Source organism: Dendropsophus ebraccatus, chromosome 4, assembly GCF_027789765.1.
Source record: "Dendropsophus ebraccatus isolate aDenEbr1 chromosome 4, aDenEbr1.pat, whole genome shotgun sequence".
NCBI classification, from domain to species: domain Eukaryota; kingdom Metazoa; phylum Chordata; class Amphibia; order Anura; family Hylidae; genus Dendropsophus; species Dendropsophus ebraccatus.
The window spans coordinates 146,234,689-146,256,012 of record NC_091457.1 but is presented as its reverse complement, the minus strand read 5'-3'; the positions used below and the strand labels follow the sequence as shown (position 1 = coordinate 146,256,012).

General features: G+C 42.8%; 2 protein-coding genes across 2 annotated transcripts; one reads left to right on the top strand and one right to left on the bottom strand.

The window, feature by feature from the left end:
• Window positions 1–4,351: 4,351 nt before the first annotated feature.
• On the bottom strand, window positions 4,352–4,985 carry FHIT (fragile histidine triad diadenosine triphosphatase). Its single transcript, XM_069968940.1, has one exon. It carries the CDS (start codon window positions 4,868–4,870, stop codon window positions 4,424–4,426), a length of 447 nt encoding a protein of 148 aa, XP_069825041.1. The 5' UTR covers window positions 4,871–4,985; the 3' UTR covers window positions 4,352–4,423.
• A 3,528-nt stretch (window positions 4,986–8,513) lies between these two features.
• Window positions 8,514–19,594, top strand: SLC25A17 (solute carrier family 25 member 17). The gene is made up of 9 exons (XM_069968939.1): window positions 8,514–8,677; window positions 12,483–12,543; window positions 13,460–13,526; window positions 14,082–14,233; window positions 14,387–14,503; window positions 15,631–15,776; window positions 15,912–16,007; window positions 17,111–17,193; window positions 19,326–19,594. Exons 1-9 carry the CDS (start codon window positions 8,561–8,563, stop codon window positions 19,462–19,464), a joined length of 978 nt encoding a protein of 325 aa, XP_069825040.1. The 5' UTR covers window positions 8,514–8,560; the 3' UTR covers window positions 19,465–19,594.
• The last annotated feature ends 1,730 nt before the right edge of the window (window positions 19,595–21,324 follow it).

Below are 21,324 nucleotides of genomic sequence, written 5' to 3'. Positions count from 1 at the left end.
CCGCCCCTCTCTGATAGGATTCCGTTGATTCTAATGGAGTCACGTCATGGAGGGGCTGGAGTTTCTTCCCACTGGGGGTGGGTCGTCCTGGGTGCTTCTGCCTGGGCCTGGGTCGTCCTGGGTGCTTCAACCTGGGCCTTTAAAGACCTATGACAGGACCATTTGTCTCTTTGACCCAACAGCTATCTGTGTTCATTACATAGAAAGTTTTTATTCTCTAGTGTCACACACACACACACACACACATCCCTATCCTTGCTTAATTGACAGTCAAGGCTGACTGACAATCAAGTAGTGATTGGAGGTGGAATAAGGAGACATTACATCCCTCAGCACTTTGGGAGCCTGGGAACTTCTTTTTGACATTTTGCACTGGAAAATTATAGCATTTTACTATGTTATGGAAGCTCAGACAGATATATGAAGAGTATCATGTGTCTCCTTGCACTAACAGTGTCAGCAGGTTGGAACCTGAATAGCAGCCGACAGATTTCATTTATTATTTGTGTGTTTCTGTTTCGACTCTTGGCTCGTCTAGAGGATATGGAAACATTTGCATGTATCATGGTTTTTTTTTTCTTTGAATTTGGGAGCAACTTGTGTCTTAGTCCTTAGCGGCAGCTTAAGTAATTTATCATTTATCACGTAATTGGATATTTAGTACTTCAGTGAGTTCTGAGTGTCTAACCTGGAGGACCACAAGTTGATTCCTGACATGTTCATTTAGTCAAGTAGATGATCCAAGCTTAATGCATACTGTCAATTCAGAGAGAACACAAGTGTTTATCGTTAAAAAATAAAATATAAAAATTAAATCCTTAGTAAAATAAAGACAGGCATACTCCCCTCTCCAATCCCCTTCCACTCCTGTTTCAACGTAATCTGATGTCTCGGAACACGACGTAACTGCTGTGGTAGGTCCCTGCTTAAAGGGGTTATCCAGGATTGAAGTAAACACAGCTGCTTTTTATTTTTCTAAAAACAATGCCACCCCTGTCCTTTGGTTGTGTTGGATATTACAACTCCATTTATGTCAACAGAGCTGAGCTGCATTAGCGCACTCAAACTGAGGAGGAGGAGGAGAGAGGTCTTTCTTTTTTCTAATCCTGGGTAAGCTCTTTAAGCCAGCATTTCGCTGCAGCAGTGGTATTTCTCATGTTAAAGGGGTTATTCAGCGCTACAAAAACATGGCCATTTTTCCCCCTACTGTTGTCTCCAGTTCAGGTGCAGTTCGCAATTAAGCTCCATTTACTTAAATGGAACTGAGTTTCCAAACCCCACCCAAACTGGAGACAACAGTAGGGGGAAAGTGGCCATGTTTTTGTTGCGCTGGATAACCCCTTTAAGAAAAACTAGGAGGTTGAAGCCGGGGGCAGACCAGAAAAGTGGCTGAAACAGGAATGGCAGGGGATTGGTGAGGATAATGTTTCTCCTTTTCAAAGAAAATCTGCCAGCTCTGTATCATATTTAAGGCTACAGATGGGTAGAAAAGTACATGCTCCAGTACATGCATTCCACGTCCGTGATCCATCAGGATCACGGAACGTGGGAATGCAGCCTTAGTTCAACAATTCTAGAATCTGGGCTGAGCTGCAGCATGCTCAACTCCTCCATTAACCACCGATCTCTCTGCGCATGATTGATGTATAGGACATCGTGTTCATATGGGCTGGTGGAGCAAGGAGACGTTGCTGTAGCTCAGCACATCTTCAGTGGCATTCGAACTTGGAAGAAAAATAGGCTTTTATAAGCTTCTAAACGGCCATCAGCTGGAAAGGGAGGTAAAAACATTAGAGATGAGCGTAACTTGAAGTTGGATGCAGCCCTAGAGAGTCCGGGATAACATGGATATGGCCATAGGCAGCATTAGGGCTGTATCCAACATCTTTAGTCACCGGTAATCAAAAGCCGAACAATCGGACTTGCATGCTTGAGTTGCGCTCATCTTTACCTATCATCTATCTGCCCATGTCTAAACCCTAAGTATGATAAAAATCTATCCAGCCCTACAAAAAGAACATGGCCATTTTCTTCCAGAGACAGCACCACTTTTGTCTCCAGTTTGGGTGCAGGTTTTGTAACTATTGAAGTGAATGGAGCTTAATTGCAAACCGCACCTGAACTGGAGACAAGAGTGGTGCTGTTTCTGGAAGAAAGCGGCCATGGTTTTTTGTAGCGCCGGATAACCCCTTTAAGTTTCCCTAAAGAGAACATGATAGTTTCATTTAAAAGCTATAGATCTGCTGTACTATTCAATCCTAGAAAAAAAATATTCTGCACTTGACCAACCATGTGCAAAACCAGCATTTGGCCTAGTATACAGCTTTATTTCTCCTTTTCCATTCATTTCATTACCTTACCACACTGCAACATGTCCCACAAACTTAATAACTATCATACTTTATAACTATGTATGTTTCCTGGTATTCCGGTTATTGAGAACAGCAAGTTAGCGTTATTATTATTATTTTTTTTGCTGCCAAACAAGTTACTTTTCTGCCAAAGACATTTCCCCGTACGGACTACTTTCTTCACAATTGTATTACGGCACTTAGAGAAGGCGGCTTAACCATACCAGAGTTTAGCGCTTATTCTGCTAGTACTGAGTGTTATTTCGGTCTGGTTCAGATGCAGGGTGAGTGATTGATTATTGATCATTTATTTCCATGCTACATGTATGTGGATATATTTGCTTGGTATAATTACCATTACAAATGCTGGGTATCTGGAATTTTCATCCATAAAATAAATGATATACACCAAATGTAGAGTTGTATAAAAATTGTTGAGAAATTGAGGGCAGCTTAAGGGGCCCACAGGATGTACCTACCTTCTTGTGTCAGGTCTATGGCAGCTTCTCTCCTGGTATAATGGTCATGCTCCATCTTATTACAGCAGCCCATTCATGCCTTTTAGGTTATACATCGCAGAGCAAACCCAGCACTGTGAGACCGATGTATTCAGGTGATATAGGCTGCACTTACCTATCACTGACAGAGCCGAACTGAACGCACACTGCGGAATACGTGCGCAAAGGCCGCTGCGGATTCCGTCGCTGGCCCCTGCTCGCGGCAGCACGCATCTCCGTCCGTGCAATAAACACCATTTTATGGCCAGGCCAATTTCGCCGTAAGAATTGACATTTCATTGTAGCTAAAACCAAACACCCACGGAGTCATCAACAGCCACACAAATAAGTGTGCTGACTAGAGATGAGCGAATATACAGAAGTCATATCAACGTTCTACTCATCGGGCTGTAGGACTTTGAAGTCTGCTCCGCTCCGTGATGCGGGTATCTTGCCCAAAGGAAACTTTTCATATGTTGCAGCCAAACAGCCTATCCTTACCTTTCTGCACTCCTCTTCCGGTGTCCTATGTCATCTTCGGGCCCCCATCAGAGTGATTCCGCCTTCACTACTGAGACTGACTGGGCTGTCACCGCCAGATGCAATCATTAACCAAGTGGGACAGTGCCGTGGCTAGTGATTGGCTGAGCGGGCTGTAATATGAACTAGTCCATCTCAAAAGTGGAGCCAAAGATCACATAGGACAACACCGGGGAGCAAAAGATGGGGACCCAAAGATGACTCTTTCCGGTTTGTCAAGACATTTTGTTGACTGTTACCAAGGAAAGTTATCTTCCCTTAAAGGGGTTATCCAGCGCTACAAAAACATGGCCACTTTTCCCCCTACTGTTGTCTCCAGTTCAGGTGCAGTTTGCAATTAATGTAGCTGGCTTGGCTCCTCCCACTTTGGGTGGTCTGCTGATTGATGTACCTGTGTACCTCTTATAAAAGCGTATCATTCACACTCATTTACTCAAGCCATAAATAAGGGTCCATTTACACAGAAAGATTATCTGCCAAAGATTTGAAGCCAAAGCCAGAAACAGACTATAAACAGAGATCATAAAGGAAAGCCTGAGATTTCTCCTTTTCAAATCCATTCCTGGCTTTGGCTTCAAATCTTTAGCAGATAATCTTTCTGTGTAAATGAATCCTTCAGGGCTGCGCTCCAAAACACATAATCCCTGCTCTTTGTAGACATTGGGTTTTTTTATGTTATTTTTTACATGCTATCAATCCAGGAATGGATTTCAAAAGAGGAGAAATCTCAGTCTTTCCTTTATAACCTGTTCTCTATTTATAGTCTGTTTCTGGCTTTGGCTTCAATAATTGCAATGGAAAAAAAACTCTGTGTAAACACATCCTAACTTGCTGAAGGGTGAGCACTGAACTGGCCACATTTCTAATGTGATTGATGGGGCTCTTAAAGGGCCAGCACAACCTTTTCACTGGCACCCCAGTAGTGAGGGATATGAAATCTGAATATAACTTGTATACTATGGATGCTTATCCCATCAGTTTAATAACATTATGACTATGTACACATAAGATGAAATGTAACATCTGCAGAGGATTTTAGAAATACTTCCGGAGTTCATCGGCTTCTGCCTCCATCTCTTTCTCAGATCTCCATTTCTCTGGAGCGGATGGTTCTTCCTTGTCATGGTCCTGCAAAACCTGATAGATGGTGTCATTCTTTTCAAAATCCCCTATTCTCCGGGGTAAGATGTGCACGTGAACGTGAGGAACAGTCTGTCCGGCTTCTGGTCCATCCTGGATGGAGATGGTTAGGGACGTGCCACCAAAGTGTTTCTCCACCACGCTGGACACTCTCTGTACTGTGCTGAAGAGGTCGCTTACTTCTTCAGGCATCAGGTCTTTGAAACGTTTTACAGGCCTTAAAGGACAGACGAGAACATGGCCTGGTACCACCGGCTTCCTATTCACTAGGGCAAAGGACAACTCGGTCCTTAGGAAGGTCACTGTGGGCTTAATAAGATGCTTACCGAACCACAGAGTCATGGCGGGGAGTACACACCGGTGATACAGAGTACTATACTAGGGTGAAGTAACCTTCTATACACTGATAAAATAGGAGTTTTCCTGAAATAGTAAAGTATTTTATATCAGTATGGCAGGAACCGCAATGTCCAAGATGGAGTCGTTCTAGAATCTGATCCAACGCCAGAACTTACAATAGTCGCTTCATTCTGAAATAAAAAGAAGAAATACTAAACTGGCGCTGTATCAGTCAATGTAGTACTAGGATCACAGAGCGGGAGAACCTGGATCAGTAGAGTTGGCCACCAGTCTAAGCCCCGCCATACATTTGGGAAGCTTTGGTTTGGCTAAGGGCCCTATTCCATCGGACGATTATCGTTCAGATTATCGTTAAATCGTTCAAATCTAACAGATAATCGTTCGTTTGAATAGCAGTTAACGACTAACGACCGAACGAGAAATCGTTGATCGTTTAATAAGACCTGGACCTATTTTTATCGTTGCTCGTTCGCAAATCCTTTGCATGGATTAAGAAGTCGTTCGCAGTGGTGACGAACGCAATAGCGACGACAAGACGACCGCAAGAACGATCATAAGTGACGATTATGGCTCCATGAAAATGGGCGAACGATTTCAGGTCTTTCGTAATAGCGGTCGTTTATCGTTAACGATTATGCGAACGATAATCATCCGGTGGAATAGGGCCCTAAATGTTCTTGTGTTCTCAGTGGAGGAAGGCGGGATAAGTGACTGTCAGGCTCCTCTAGCGTCAGTCTCTTGGGCCACATTCACATTCTAAGTATATATTTATATATACATAATGGGGGAGATTTATCAAACATGGTGGAAAGTGAAACTGGCTCAGTTGCCCCTAGCAACCAATCAGATTCCACCTTTTTTTGGGGGGGGCGGAGTACTCCTTCAACCACACAGGCCTCCATTTCCTTCAGGTCTGGTCTCCCCTTCCTGTCCTCCCGATGAGACATACATGGTGCTTTTATACCATGGTGCCCACTGTTTCCCCCTATTCTGGCAGACGTCTCGTCACTGCTTCCGTAGCCAAGAATCCTTTGTACATTGCAAAGACATGGTGAGTTGGCATCACATTGCTATCTGGCATCTGTAAATACTCTACCTGTGACACCAAGGGACCATCTGATGGGAGAATCTGGGCAAACAATGGGTATTTATAGCATGCATGGACTCCGGACATGCAACAGTATAGATACCTATGACGCGTATAGATCACAATGACGCCTTCAACTCAACTAATTGACTTAACATAGCTCTCAGATACAATTGTTGTGTCAGGGACCATGATAATCCTGGCTACGTCTGTAGTCCTCCATCTTAATTCCCATAAATATATACTTTATGTTATATATCTAATATGGCCTACTATAAGGCATTCCATTTATAAGGTCCATTTTTACAATAAGCTTGATGTATATCATTGTCATCTAGTTTCATCTTTTTTCAACTGCCTGAGCTTACTGTTCTCTCAGAGATAAGCCGCCACCAGAGGAGTCTGGCAGCAGCGTAAACCTCCTTTTCTAGTAAAGAGCATCAGTATGAAATAGAAGACATGAGGCCCTATACCACGAACGGACAGTGAGGAGCAAACGAGCGCCATTACATGCGGCAGCAGCGAGCAGGTGAGCGCGGGGGGGGGGGGGGGGCTGCCCGGGTGATCACTAGATTGTCCGGGCAGCCCATAGAGGATAGCGGCATGGTTGAAAGACAAACGACATGAACGATCTCGGCTGATCGTTGCCTTCTATTCCAAAGGACGATTATCGGCCGAATACGTCCAATAACAATGGTCAACAGCCAAAAAGGTTCCGACATGAAAACAGTTAAACTTAACTAATTTTGGGGTGCTAAGATGGAAAATTATGTTCAAATTTTGAAATTGTCTCTAATTTTCAAGATATAGACGTACTTTCTATACTTCTCACAGCCTGTGATACAATACTGGGAAACGTTTGCATCATCAACTGGTGTATTACATCATCTTATGCTACGTTTTTCATAACGATCAGCGTTTAGACAGAACGATATATGGTATGGAAATTCGTTTTGCGATCGCTTAAAACCTATCTCACACATAGGTTAAATTGGCGAACGACTGTTCACACGGAACGGTCTGAGAATTTTTTGCGAACGATCAACAACGATACGATTTGATTCGCACGATAATTGTTCTGTGTAAACGCAGCAATAGAATGACCAATAGTTATGGTATAAGGCTAGGTTCACACTGCCTTTTTACTATCCGTGTTTTTCATCCTTTTTTTTGCAAAAAACGGATGAAAAAAACAGATGCATTTGTGTGCCTCCGTTTTGATCCGTTTTTCCATTGACTTCCGTTATAAAAAAAAAAAAAAAATACAGATCCATTTTTTTTTAACGGACACAAAAGTAGTGTCAACACTACTTTTGTGTCTGTTAAAAAAAAAACGATCCGTTTCGATCTGTTTTTTTTTTTTTTAAATGGAAGTCAATGGAAAAAAATGGATCAAAACGGAGGCACACAAATGCATCTGTTTTTCATCGGATTGCAAAAACGCAGTGTGAGCCTAGCCTAAGGGGCCTATTCCGCGGAGCGATAATCGGCCGAATCGGAGCGAGTGTTATCGGCTGATCGTTCATTTAGGCTCAAACCTAAAATCATCGTTCGCCACCAGTGCATTGCTACAGTGGAATAGCGGTGCGTGGCGGTGACCGACGATTTTAAAACATCCTACATTACCTGTCCAGGCGCAGGTTTTCTCCTTCTCCCGGTGCCGCGCCGCAGCAGCTTCGGAGCGGGGCTGTCTGAGCTGACAGACCACTCAGCCAATCACTGGCCGGAACCGCCACGGCCAGTGATTGGCTGAGCAGTCTCTCAATTCAGACAGCCCCGCTCCGAAGCTGCTGCGGCAAAGCTGCTATTGTTTGCATAATCATTAACGATAAATGATCCAAACGGCCGCTATTGCGAAAGACCTGAAATCGCTAACCCATTTACATGGAACGATAATCGTTATTTAGGATCGTTCTTGCAGTCGTATTGTCGTCACCGCTAAGAACGACCAAACGACGTCTTATTCAATGCGAACGAGCAACGATAAAAATAGGTCCAGGTCTTATTAAACAATCAACGATTTCTCTTCCGGTCGTTAATCGTTAACTGCTATTCAACCAAACAATTATCGATTAGATTCAAACGACTTAACGATAATCTGAACGATAATCGTCCCATGGAATTGGGCCCTTAGGTTGCATCTTGGCTCCATTCATTTCAATGGGGGGATGGGGGAGCCGGGGTATTGCTGCTTTTTGAAAGAAAAGACGTTTCATGTAATCCTGGACAGCTTGATCCGTGTAATGCTGAAATACAAATATGATTTGGTTGAACTGAAGGCGATAAGTCCCTGTTCATACCGGGTTACTGAGGTCATTTGCGGTTTCTTATCAGCAGTGATTTTCCTATACCCCAGAAATGTACTATATCTCCTAAATACGCTGTGCACTCAATGGAAACCCGCCTCTAAGAGCCGGAGCTGTGTACCCGGTAACCGCAGTGCTCACCTGCTGCCGCCTTCCCCGCACATCCCGGACCGCAGCTGCAGGAAGCGCTGACGCTGCGTCTGAACTCAGAACGAGGCTTGGAACGCGGCCCCCCCCCTGGAACCCGGAAGTCATGCGCTGAGTTGTGATGCTGGTGCAATGGGAGAGTCTACAGAGGATCGGGAGAGTTATATCGTGACATCGGCCGATGTGAGGGCGGCCATGAGCTCCATACTGTCCTACGAGAACCTGGTCCATGCTGTGTCCGGAGCTGTAGTAAGTCATCTGATAGTTTTCTGTGTGGCAGGGACTCTAGATCATTGTTCTCCAACCTGTGGCACTTCAGCAGTTGTAAAACTACAACTCCCAGCATGCTCTAACCCAGAGGTAGAGAACCTTGGCTCTCCAGCTGTTGCAAAACTACAACTCCCAGCATGCTCTAACCCAGAGGTAGAGAACCTTGGGCTCTCCAGCTGTTGCAAAACTACAACTCCCATCATGCCTGGACAGCCAAGGTTCCCCACCCCTGCTCTAACCTCCAGATTGAAAATCTATACGTTCCTCCAATCTATGGCTCTTGGTGCCATTACTACAACTCTCATCATGCACAGACCTTAGGCTGGGGTAAAACAGTGTTTCCCTGTGGTTTTTACAGGTGTTGTGAAACTACAACTCCCAGCATGCCCTGACTGCCTTCTGCATGAGTCAGCTGTATTCCCCAACCTCTGTCTCACTAGGTGTGGCAAAACCTTAATTCCCTATCATGCCCTGGCAGCTTACTTTTAAGCAGTGTTGCAAAACTACAACTCCCAGCATGCCCTGACAGGAGTATTACTGTTTCTTTTCCTAGATAATCCCTTTAAGTTTATGGTCAAGCATTGGGATCACCAGCACTGATCGGTCCAGATGTGGTGGATTTGCAGTGTAGACTCCATAGTACGGTGCGAGGGGATTATCAGAGCTTTATAGCAGAGCTTCTCTCACCTTATGTTTATGGGGGTCTCCCGCCTCCCTGACTGGTGATGCTCAGGGTAAGAAGGAGGTGTCCTGCAATGGCTTACTCCCTTCTTTCCCATTGCGGCGCCGCAAATAACTGACACCCTGTCAGTTCACACTATGGAGCAAGCGACTGTGGGAGGTTCTGATGCGGGCGCGCGCTGATGCGCCTGCATCAGGACCCTGCGGCCGGAAAGATCACCCGGCCGGTACTTAAGTACCAGCTGGGATGATCCGGGCAGAGACCGGCCGGGGTCACGGAACGGCCGGTCTCTTACCCCATGTGAACATATCCTAAGGCTGCGTTTACACGAAGCGATAATTCGCCCAATCGGTCGTTTAATGATTTTGAAGCAACGATTTGGTTTTTGTAACGATCAGCATTTAGACGAATAAATCGTTAGAAAAATTGTTAGAAATTTCGTAAATAGTTATTAAGATCGCTTAAGCCCATCTCACACATAGGGTAAATCGTTGAAAGACTGTTTACACATCTTCGAATTTTTTTGCGAACGACGGTTTGAGAACATGCTGAAGGATCAAAATGAACGATTTCTCGCTCGTCGCTTGATCGTTTGCTGCGTTTACACGGAACGGTTATCACTCAAATGCGATCGTTATTACCATAATTCGAACGATAATCGTTCCGTGTAAACGCAGCATAAGTCAAGAGGAATAGCTGTCAGTCAAACCACAGCTATTAAAGGTGTAATGGCGCCTTTTATTAGCAGCTCATTGACTGGCAATATCTCTTTATTATTGACCCAGATGTACTTCTGCTCACTGCTACTCAGAGATGGGGGAACCTTCCGCCCTCCAGCTATTGCCAAACTACAACTCCCATCATGCCTGGACAGCCAAAGCTTTAGCTTTGGTTGTCCAGGCATGATGGGAGTTGTAGTTTTGCAACAGCTTTAGAGCTAAGGTTCCCTACCCCTGACATATCCTATCTTACCTGGAAAGCCAAAGCTTTGACTGTCAAGGCATGATGGGAATTGTAGTTTTGCAGCAGCGGGAGAGCCGAAGGTTCCCCTTTCCAGCTGCAGCTGATCGGTAATGATGCCGAGAGGTAGATCCCCACCAATTATATATTAAAGGGGTTGTCCAGCAAAAATCTTTTTCTTTCAAATCGACTGGTGTCAGAAAGTTATATAGATTTGTAATTTACTTATGATAAAAAATGTCAAGTCTTCCAGTACTTATCAGCTGCTGTATGTCCTGCAGGAGATGTTTTATTTTACGTCAGACACAGTGCTCTCTGCTGACACCTCTGGCCGAGACAGGAACTGTCCAGAGCAGGAGAGGTTTTCTATGGGGATTCCGAGCGCTGCTGCATGCAGATACTGAACCTTCTCATTACACTTGGGTAAGCTGTCCGTGTCAGGAGTGCTCCAGCTGTGGTACCCTGTAGCTGAGTGAATGGTGATTGACATTCATCCATGCTCTCTCTGCTACACTGTGCTGCCCCTGAAGAGCCAGTGACACAGACAGTTTTCCCAATTGTAATGTTTAATACTGTTATGTATTAGAGAAGACATTAGGGCAGGCTCAGTATCACTAGCACTGCAATCAGTAGTGATATGTAACTATGATGAGATCCTGCTTGAGCAACCCTGCAGTTCCCGACACAGCCATTTGTGGCAGCAAAGGGTTGTGCTGCCCCTTATTGCTGCCGCTCAATGTAAAAAAATAAATAAATAATAAAAATAAAAAATATATATATATATATTTTAATAAATTAATGACAAAGTTATATGACTTCATTAAATAAAAATAAATTAAATCTATATAAATATCAAAAAACTACAAACAGAATTGTGGTGACGGCCGCAGTAGTTTCTGTGATGAATCCATATTTATCATTATTGATCTATACAGAACGGACACAGCTGAGTAGGATAATACAATGTACAGGATCCATAGACAATGGAGAGAGGCACATGGTTTATCATTCCCAGATCACACATCCTTGTCCACCATGTCACATGAGAACGCTCAAAGCCTGTGTAACTAGTAACATGCTGGAGGACATGACAAGTCCTAAAATAATTCTTCAAATAAATGTACACCTGCTAATAATAAGCCATGAATATCTTACTCTACATAAAACTACGGTGAGAGCTTGTGCTGCCAGGAATATGGCAGCCGTCTGAGCCCCAGAGATTCGCTTTAGGCTATGTTCCCACACAGTATTTTTCAGCCAAAACCAGGAGTGGATTTAAAACCCAGAATGGCTATGTTCACACACTGTTGAAATTGAGTGCATGGCCACCCTTTAATGGGAAATAACGGCCATTATTTCAAAACAACGGTACTTTAAAAAAAAAAAAAATAACAGCAATTATTTGCCAATAAATGACAGCCATCCACTCCTTTCTATGTTTTCAATCCACTCCTGGTTTTAGTTGTAAAATACTGTGTGTGAACATAGCATTAGTGTGGATTCACACATTTGCGAAAAACACAAAAGAAATGCCACTGGTTTTTGTTTTTATTTTTGTTTTTTTGTTTAGTGGGGGGAAAAAATGGTGCATTCAGGTGGTAGCTGGGAGTTTTTTGAGTCAGCAGGCTATGGTGTTTTTTTTTGTTTTTTTTTTAAACATGTGGTGTCCCCACGCCCCCTGACCCGCCCACCCAAAAAATGGTTGCAAAAAGAACATGTGAAGCAAATAAAATAATAAAAAAAAACAGTAATAAGCCAGAACTCACCGTTTTACAGCAGAGCACCAGATATTGAGCCCCAATAAATTAACATATACCAACAAAAAGTGGTCCACATGTCCTTGCAATGTTTGGGTTTGCTGGAATACACATGACAATATGTCTGCCATCCATCGACCTCCTGCCAAGTAAGAGATGCTGTGAGGTACTGCATAGTCACAGTGTGAACCCGGCCTGAGACCAGGGCTGCTCTGAAAATTATAAAAGAGCTGCAGTGACTGCGGATACATTGTGCAGTGTGTGATCTTGTGGACGGCAGCTGTCACTATAGAGCTACACAATGTCCAGGCCTGAAGTGGAATTGTTTTCTGACTAATATTATCTACCCACATTACCTCCCTAATGCCTGGATCTCTGTTTGCAGGGCAGCGTGACGGCTATGAGTCTCTTCTATCCATTAGACACTGCTCGTCTCAGACTGCAAGGTAATATATAAGGGTTTGTATAATATGGTAGTACCAAGTGTCAGTTCTAAGTTCCAGTATATTACATATTATATTACATATATTACATTTCCAAGTTCCAGTATATTACATATTATATTACATATATTACAGTTCCAAGTTCCAGTATATTACATATTATATTACATATATTACAGTTCCAAGTTCCAGTATATATTACATAGCCATAATAGGACACCCATAAAAGTGCATGGAGCCCCTCTGTGTCTCTGTCATTATAGATCTCAAATAAAGTTTAAGGCTACATTCACACATCTGTTGTTCTGTCCGCGATTGCGGGCAGAACATAAAACCAATGTTATTCAATGGCCCCGTTCACACGTCCGTATGTATATACGGGGCCGCGATCCGCTAGGGTAATGGAGTGTGAACATAGGGCTCCGTGAAGCACAGAGCACTACGGATGCACATTTGTAGTGCGGGCCGCTGCCGCAGACTGCACTACGGGTGTGTGAATACAGCCTAAGGGAAGATTTATCAAACGTGGTGTAAAGTGAAACTGTCTCAGTTGCCCCTAGCAACCAGATTCCACTTTTTATTCTTCACAGATTTTTTGGAAAATGAAAGGTGGAATCTGATTGGTTGCTAGGGGCAACTGAGCCAGTTTCACTTTACACCATGTTTGATAAATCTCCCCCTAAGTGATTGAAAAGAAAGTGCAGGACTCCTCGGCTTTCTCCACAGCGGACGTTTTTAGCTGACTGCCATGTTTCTTTGTTTCTGATCAGCTCTGGTCATCTGTCCTCAGAGAGCCACGTGTGACGTGGACGGACAGGAGGAGATGCCGTCCATTGACTGCTCCCGGGCAGATCTTGTTGTATAACATTACATTGCTTCATACATATTGGGACACGCTTCCTTATGCTTTCTATCTTAGTGGATGAGAAGAGGAAGTCTCGTAGTACTCCCGCTGTATTGATGGAAATTATTAAAGAAGAAGGACTGTAAGTACCAAGGCTCTGTTCACACTAGTGTCATAAAAAAACAACATACCATACTGGCTAATCCTTGTGGACCCTTTTAACTATAATAGGTTCTGTCAATTCTATTTAAAAAAAAAATCTCCAGTCTTCCTGTACTTATCAGCTGCTGTATGTCCTGCAGGAAGTGGTGTATTCTTTCCAGTCTAACACAGCGCTGTCTGCTGCCACCTCTGTCCATGTCAGGAACTTTAGAGAGCAGTAGCAAATCCCCATAGAAAAACTATCACTCTGGACAGTTCCTGACATGGACAGAGGTGGCAGCAGAGAGCGCTGTGTTAGACTGGAAAGAATACACCACTTCCTGCAGGACATACAGCAGCTGATATGTACTCGACGGCTTGTGACTTTTTAATAGAAGCAAATTACAAATCATATATAAATACACTTTTTTCCCTGCCGGAGTACCCCTTTAATTCAGTTGTCTGTTCATCTCCAGTATAAACCTATTACCATGTGCTGAACGACTAGAAACTAATGATCAATTAACCTATTGTTTTTATTTTTTTCCATTCATAGCCTTGCCCCATACCGCGGTTGGTTTCCCGTCATCTCCAGTCTCTGTTGCTCCAACTTCGTCTATTTCTACACGTTTAACAGTCTCAAGTCCATATGGATAAAGGGCAATGTCGCAACCACCAGCAAGGACTTGACTATTGGCTTCATTGCCGGTAAATACAGAACTAGATGTAAATAATATAATTATTCATAATAATTAGTAATAATCCTTTATTTGTGCTTCCCATGAAATTCCTAGGACTGGGGAGGTTTCATCTGTGATTTTCAGAAAATTGTCTAATATCTAATTTTTTTGCTCTTATTAGGAGTAGTAAATGTCCTGCTCACAACTCCTCTCTGGGTGGTGAATACAAGACTGAAGCTTCAAGGTGCCAAGTTTCGTAATGATGATATAACGCCCACCACGTATATGGGCATTACAGGTAAGAGAGTGAGAATTATACATAGGGCTTATATCAGTGCTACGCTATTGCTGATGAACTCCTCTAGCACATGCATTCTCCATTCAGCTGAACGTGCATGTGTTTGCAATGGTAACAGGAGTTTTGGCCACTACTTCCATTGCCTCTGACATCTTCACTGTATAGGAGAGTCCGCACACCACCATGGTGTCTCCATCTTGGGTGGGGTTTCAAACTCAGTGCCATTGAAGTAAATGGAGCTTAATTGCAAACCGCACCTGAACTGGAGACAAGAAAGGGGGAAAAGTGGCCATGTTTTTGTAGCACTGGATAACCCCTTTAAAGTAAATCTGTCAGATACCATTCCAAACTGACAAGGAGACATGTTGCCTTTCATATATCTGCCTTTGCTTCCATAACATAGGAAAATGCTTTTATTCTTTTCCGCAAAGACTCAGACGCTTATTCAAGCTCCTGAAGTGCTTGATAAAGCAGGGATGGGCAGGGGAGCAATGAGATATTTCAGCCCTTAGCACTTCAGGAACACCTCTTTGACTCTTGGCGCCAATAAAAAAAAGCACAAACAGATATATAAAATGTACCATGTGTCTCTTTGTAATGTATCTTATTAGATAGAAAATGTAAAAGAGCCCGTGGAGCCTCATTGAAGAGTCTCGAAACACAGGACTAGCCAGATATCCCTCCGGGATCCTTTCCTGTAAGGAAACCACCATATTAAGTGGCCTTATAAGTCAATATAATGACAAGGGAAAAACCAAGGCTAGGTTTCCATCCACATACAGCTGTTTCGGGGTGTTGCCCCTCATCAGTGTGGAGCAGGATTTTGGCTAGGTGGGAGAAATGCCTAGTAGAGCCATAAGAAAAACAGATCGCTGATCTCAGGGAGACCAGCCAAACAATACCACTGCCAGCTGCTGGTTAAAGCGCTCAATGCAGTGAAATCCTAGGTGCATTGCCCCCTGGGAAACATGAATATGCAAAAGAAGAGCCCGTGGAGCCTCATTGAAGAGTCTCAAAACACAGGACTAGCCAGATATCCCTCCGGGAATATTAGATAGAAGTAAGATCCACCTTCTCTATCCCGTTAACCACTCTTCAATGTTATCTTATTTCGGCCATTGTTTTAGATGCCTTTCAAAAGATTCTGCAACAGGAGGGAGTGCAGGCCCTGTGGAACGGTACATTTCCTTCTCTGCTTTTGGTTTTTAACCCCGCCATCCAGTTCATGTTCTATGAAGGATTAAAGCGTCAGCTCTTGAGGCAGCAGCCAGAGGTAAAGTGATATTGTCTTATTGGGAATATATCTATCTATATCTCAGATCCATTTTACCGTTTATGTCTAGTGTTATGCACTTATCTGTTTCCAGCTCTTTGCTTATTGCTGACTTGGCTCCTTCTCTTTTCTCAGCTTACTTCTTTTCAAGTCTTTGTTATCGGAGCTATTGCCAAAACTATTGCCACAACAGTCACCTATCCCTTACAAACTGTGCAGTCGGTACTGCGGGTAAGTGCCAATAGAATGCAATGGCAAATTATTCCCTGTTATTTTCTCTGTAAGCACATACAATGGTGATCCTGCACTCAAAAAACTATTTGACTTAAGGATAGCACCTATAATGTTTTTCTTTCAAGTCAACTGGTGCTGGAGATTTGCAATTTACTTCTATTAAAAATGTCAAGTACTTATCAGCTGCTGTATGCCCTACAGGAAGTGGTATTTCTCCAGTCTGGAGAGCAGCAGAGGCTTTCTATGGGGATTTTCTACTGATCTGGACAGTTCCTGACATAGACAGAGGTGGCAGCAGAGAGCACTGTGTCAGGCTGGAGAGAATACACCACTTGAATATAGTATATAAGTAAATGACAAATCTCTGGCACCAGTTGATGTGAAAGATTTATATTTTTGTGAACTATCCCTTTAAGCTTGCCATTCACTTTAGGTAAGTGTTATCTGACAATTTTAGCAAGTTCATCCATGAACACATGTATGGTATTCCCAATGGTGGTGATCAGGGAGGATAGGAAACAGGGTCAGCCAAGCATGCGTGTGTAAGGGCAGGTAGGGTGAGATAGTTGTGAACCAAATAAGCTTGTCCCTGACCACTATCTGCATGTATGATGAGGCTAATGGTTTACACAGACATATTTATCTGACAAATTTTAGAAGCCAAAGCCAGGAATAGACTATAAACAGGGAACAGGTCATAAAGGAAAGACTGACATATCTCCTTTTTTCAAATCCATTCCATGGATCCATTGGGGGAGATTTATCAAACATGGTGTAAAGTGAAGCTGGCTCAGTTGCCCCTAGCAACCAATCAGATTCCGCCTTTCATTTTTCAAAGAATCTGTGAGGAAAGAAAAGTGGAATCTGATTGGTTGCTAGGGGCAACTAAGACAATTCTACTTTACACCAAATTGATAAATCTCCCCCATCATGTTTAGTTTACATTGGCACTGTCAAATTAAAACTTTTGTTCCACTGAACATCCTAACCCAGACCGATAATGGAGGTTTTGTTATTATAATCTTTATGTACCACCCATTACTGTATTCATAACATTTTCTCAGCTTTTGATCAGTTAACATTTTTAATCTGTCTTGTAGTTTGGCCGCGAGAAACTTAACCCAGAGAAAAGGCCCTTGGGAAGTTTGTTTAGCGTCATTCATCTTCTCAGGCAGCGGATCAGGTAATGAGGGGAACAAAGATCAGATACAAGCACTGCAACTTCTTTAGGCTATGTTCACACGTACTATTTTTTTTTTTTTTTTTTTTAAGTACGCTCATTCTTTTCATATTGCAATTAAATGTATTGAAGTCGGTTAAACAACAGACTTTGTTCAATACATTGTATGAAAATAGCGGCCTTTGTTGCATTGAGTTCAGTGCATTTCATTGCAGTATGCAAAGGACGTCCGTTTTTTTTTCAAAAATAGTACAGTGTGTGAACATAGCCTTAAACAGTGGATTAGCAAGGGTGGCGGGCGTTGGACCTCCAGCACTGTACAGAGATAGTTATTTCCTGTCCCCACTGGGGTTCACAATCAAATTGAGGGCTCTACTACACGGGCTGATTATTATGCGAAAAAAAATAGTTATATCGTTCGAATTTAAAAGATAATTGCCTGAAATCATTGCCAATCATCTGCTGTAATTCCTATTTGTTCACTAATTGTTCAGTCTTATGCTGCGTTTACAGGGAGCGAATTGAACGATTAACAATTTCCAAGTAACAATGTGTTTTTTATAACAATCAGCGTTTAGACAGTACGATATATCGTTTGGAAAATTCGTTATTGCGATTGTTTTAAGATCGCTTGAGCCTATCTCACACATAGGGTAAATCGGTAAAAGACTGTTTACACTAAACGATCTGCGAATTTTTAGTGAACGACCAACGACGATTTGAGAACATGTTAAAAGATCATGATGAACGACTTCTCACTCGTCGCTTGATCGTTCGCTGTGTTTACACGAGCCGATTATCGCTCAAATACGATCGTTATCGCGAAAACTCGAATGATAATCGTTTTGTGTAAACTCAGCATAATTCCACATCATTCGCTGTTTTGCTGGGATCAGATGTTGTAACTAACGACTATCGTTTTGTGTAATGTGGTGAACAATTTCAGTTAGCTCTGGTATGCGATTGTTAAAAATCTCTTCTCCTTGACCACTAGTCTTGATTAGAGATGAGCGCACTGTGTTAGGGTTCGAGTCGATCCGAACTCGAACGTTCGGCATTTGATTAGCTGGGGCTACTGAACTTGGATAAAGCTCTAAGGTTGTCTGGAAAACATGGATACAGCCAATGACTATATCCATGTTTCCCACATAGCCTTAGGGCTTTATCCAACTTCAGCAGCCACCGCTAATGCCGAAAGTTCGGGTTCGGATCGACTCAAGCATGCTCCAGGTTCGCTCATCTCTAGTCTTGATCGATACATTCCCTATACCCAAACAAGGAGAAGCCACTGGGGGCTGAGGCAGCACAAAGACAGAAAAGTTCCATACACTCAGCACCACCTCAGAAATTACTTACGGATGTCTTTCCCAACTATAGTGTAGATTCTATATGGCACCTCTTGGATCCACAGGGGATTGCTAAATTGTATGCAAAAAAAAAAGACTTTCCACCAGTTCTCTTATAATTTTTGTGCCGTCCTGCTAGGGGGTATATAGAAGAAAACGTTGTTTTATTTTGGTGCGGACTACAGAGAGGGGCAGAAACTAGTCATTTGGGGGGAGCTGGCCCATAACTAGTCATGGCTTACTGCCTGTCAGGGATGATTGACAGGCAAAAAGACCTGACCCCCCCGCCTTAGGAGGATGGCACACAAGATACCAAAACCAAGCAACAGTAGTTCACGTCTGCATGCCCCCATTAGCCATGATTAAGGATGTTCGAAACACGTCGGTTGAGTGGTAGAATGCTTTTAATAGAATTGTTTGTGGATTTTAAATGCTGGTGGAAAGTTTTTCTTCTCTTGCATAGAAATATAAAGGTCATGATAGGTTCCCTTTTAAAAAAAGAAAAAAAAAAATTAGTGTTGCATTGTATGTAGAGATGAGCGAACCCGAACATTTGGCATTTGATTAGCGGTGGCTGCTGAAGTTGGATAAAGCCCTAAGGCTATGTGGAAATCATGGATATAGTCATTGGCTGTATCCATGTTTTCAAGACAACCTTAGAGCTTTATCCAAGTTCAGCAGCCCCAGCTAATCAAATACCGAACGTTCGGGTTCGGGTCGACTCGAACCCCGTTCGCTCATCTCTAATTGTATGCTAATATTGTGTGCTACATGTTTGTCTTCTTCTAGGCGTTTAGGATTTTTGGGTCTGTACAAAGGTCTGGAAGCAAAGCTCCTTCAGACTGTCCTAACAGCCGCCCTCATGTTCCTCATATACGAGAAGCTAGCCTCCCTGACCTTTCGACTTATGGGTCTTAAAGGCCACTAAGAAAGCTGAATATCGTAATCGGAAGCTGTTCCTACCTCTTCTCAGATGACCAGTTTACATGTTGAACACTACAAGTCTAAAATGGGGAGAAAAAAAAAATGTTTTATTAAAAACAAAACAGTCTTTTTAAGTCCTGTTGCATGTTTTTTTTCTTGGCTTCACTTTCCTGCTGTCAGTCATTTCCATGCAGTGGCCTCATAGGCTTATAATGGAGCTGCTTGGACAGAGATCACTGTGGGGGAAAGTGTATTTCACTCCAGTCACCGATTCTGCAAAGCCACATTTACCCGCCCGGCAAAGTTTTGCCCTATATTGAGCTAATTAAGAAGAAAAAAAAAAAAAAAAACAGGAGTGGGTCCATTATAGTTTGTACTTCTAAGGGCCCTTGCACATTACGGAAATCACGAAGCGCATTGAATCTGTCAAAGCTTATCTGCGCAATTTCCGTAGTGTGCAAGGGTCCTAATGGAGTATGATAAATAGAAATGAGAAAATTTACAGTATTAGGCTGGGTTCACACTACGTATATTTCAGTCAGTATTCTGGTCCTCATATTTCAACCAAAACCAGGAGTGGATTGAAAACACAGAAAGGCTCTGTTCACACAATGTTGAAATTGAGTGGATGGCCGCCATTTAATGGCAAATATTTGCTGGTATTTTAAAACAACGGCTGTTATATTGAAATAATGGCCGTTATTTAAAGTTATATGGCGGCCATCCACTCAATTAAAACATTGTGTGAACAGAGCCTTTCTGTGTTTTTAATCCACTCCTGGTTTTGGTTGCAATATGAGGTGTGAACCCAGCCTCAGGGTGCGTTCACACCTACAGGATCTGCAGCAGATCTGCAGCAGATTTGATGCCGTGTTCAGCTATTTAAATGAAATCTGCTGCAGAAAATCAGCTGCAGATCCTGTAGGTGTGAACGCACCATTAACAAAGCAAATTGCTGCTTTAGCTCGGCAGTCTCCCAGGACCTTTTCCAGCCACCCGCCAAGCGAACACAGAGCTCCGCTATGTTAATATTGTAACTTTGCTCATGTCTAATGATGATGCAAATGTAATAAAAAAAACATGTAAAAAGTACAGTGGTACCTCTGTTCTTAAACTTAACAGTTTCGAGGGGACAGTTTGAGAACCGAGCAGTGTTTTTCCCATAGGAAATATAAATCTGTGTATTTGGTACCAGCACCCAACAATAATTACATGCAATACTGATTTGTTACATTGAAAAGTGCCCAGTATAATCACTACAGTACAGAGCAGCACTATATACTGTACAGGACACCACAGAACAGCACTTTCTCAGGCGTCTTATTGGGGGACACAGACACCATGGGTATAGACTGCTGCCACTAGGAGGCTGACACTAAGAAAAAACAAAGAAAGTAAGCTCTCTGTGGGACCTTTTATTCACTGTTTCTTGCTACCTTCTTATCTACCTCACTGAGTGTCTGTTTCTTCTTCTGCAGGCTGTCAGCCTCCCCAGCCTACCTGGTACACTGCTGAAATCTTCCTGCCACGACACCTTATCCTTTTAAGCTGTCTGCCTCTAAGAGGACATACTTTTGTGTTTTTTCCTATACAGTGGTGTCTTGGATTACGAGCATAATTCGTTCCGGGACTGCGCTTTATAATCCAAATCCACTCTTAAACCAAAGCAAATTTTCCCATAAGAATTCATAGAAAGACAATTGGTTCCACACCCCAAAATAATGATTTATTATTCTGAATAACATGTAAAACTAATGAAACAAACATTCAGAAACAGCAGAATATGTGATATTATAAGTTACTGTACAGTATTGGAGAGGATGGGAAACACAAGGACTGACAGACTGCAGGGAGCATGAAGGAA

Bases quoted from the DNA above. Each gene is read 5' to 3' on its own strand.
- FHIT (XM_069968940.1), bottom strand. From the start codon at position 4,870: ATGACTCTGTGGTTCGGTAAGCATCTTATTAAGCCCACAGTGACCTTC.
- SLC25A17 (XM_069968939.1), top strand. From the start codon at position 8,561: ATGGGAGAGTCTACAGAGGATCGGGAGAGTTATATCGTGACATCGGCC. The intron at 13,527-14,081 runs GTAAGTACCAAG...TTCCATTCATAG, and splicing joins ATTATTAAAGAAGAAGGACT to CCTTGCCCCATACCGCGGTT. The intron at 16,008-17,110 runs GTAAGTGCCAAT...TCTGTCTTGTAG, and splicing joins CTGTGCAGTCGGTACTGCGG to TTTGGCCGCGAGAAACTTAA.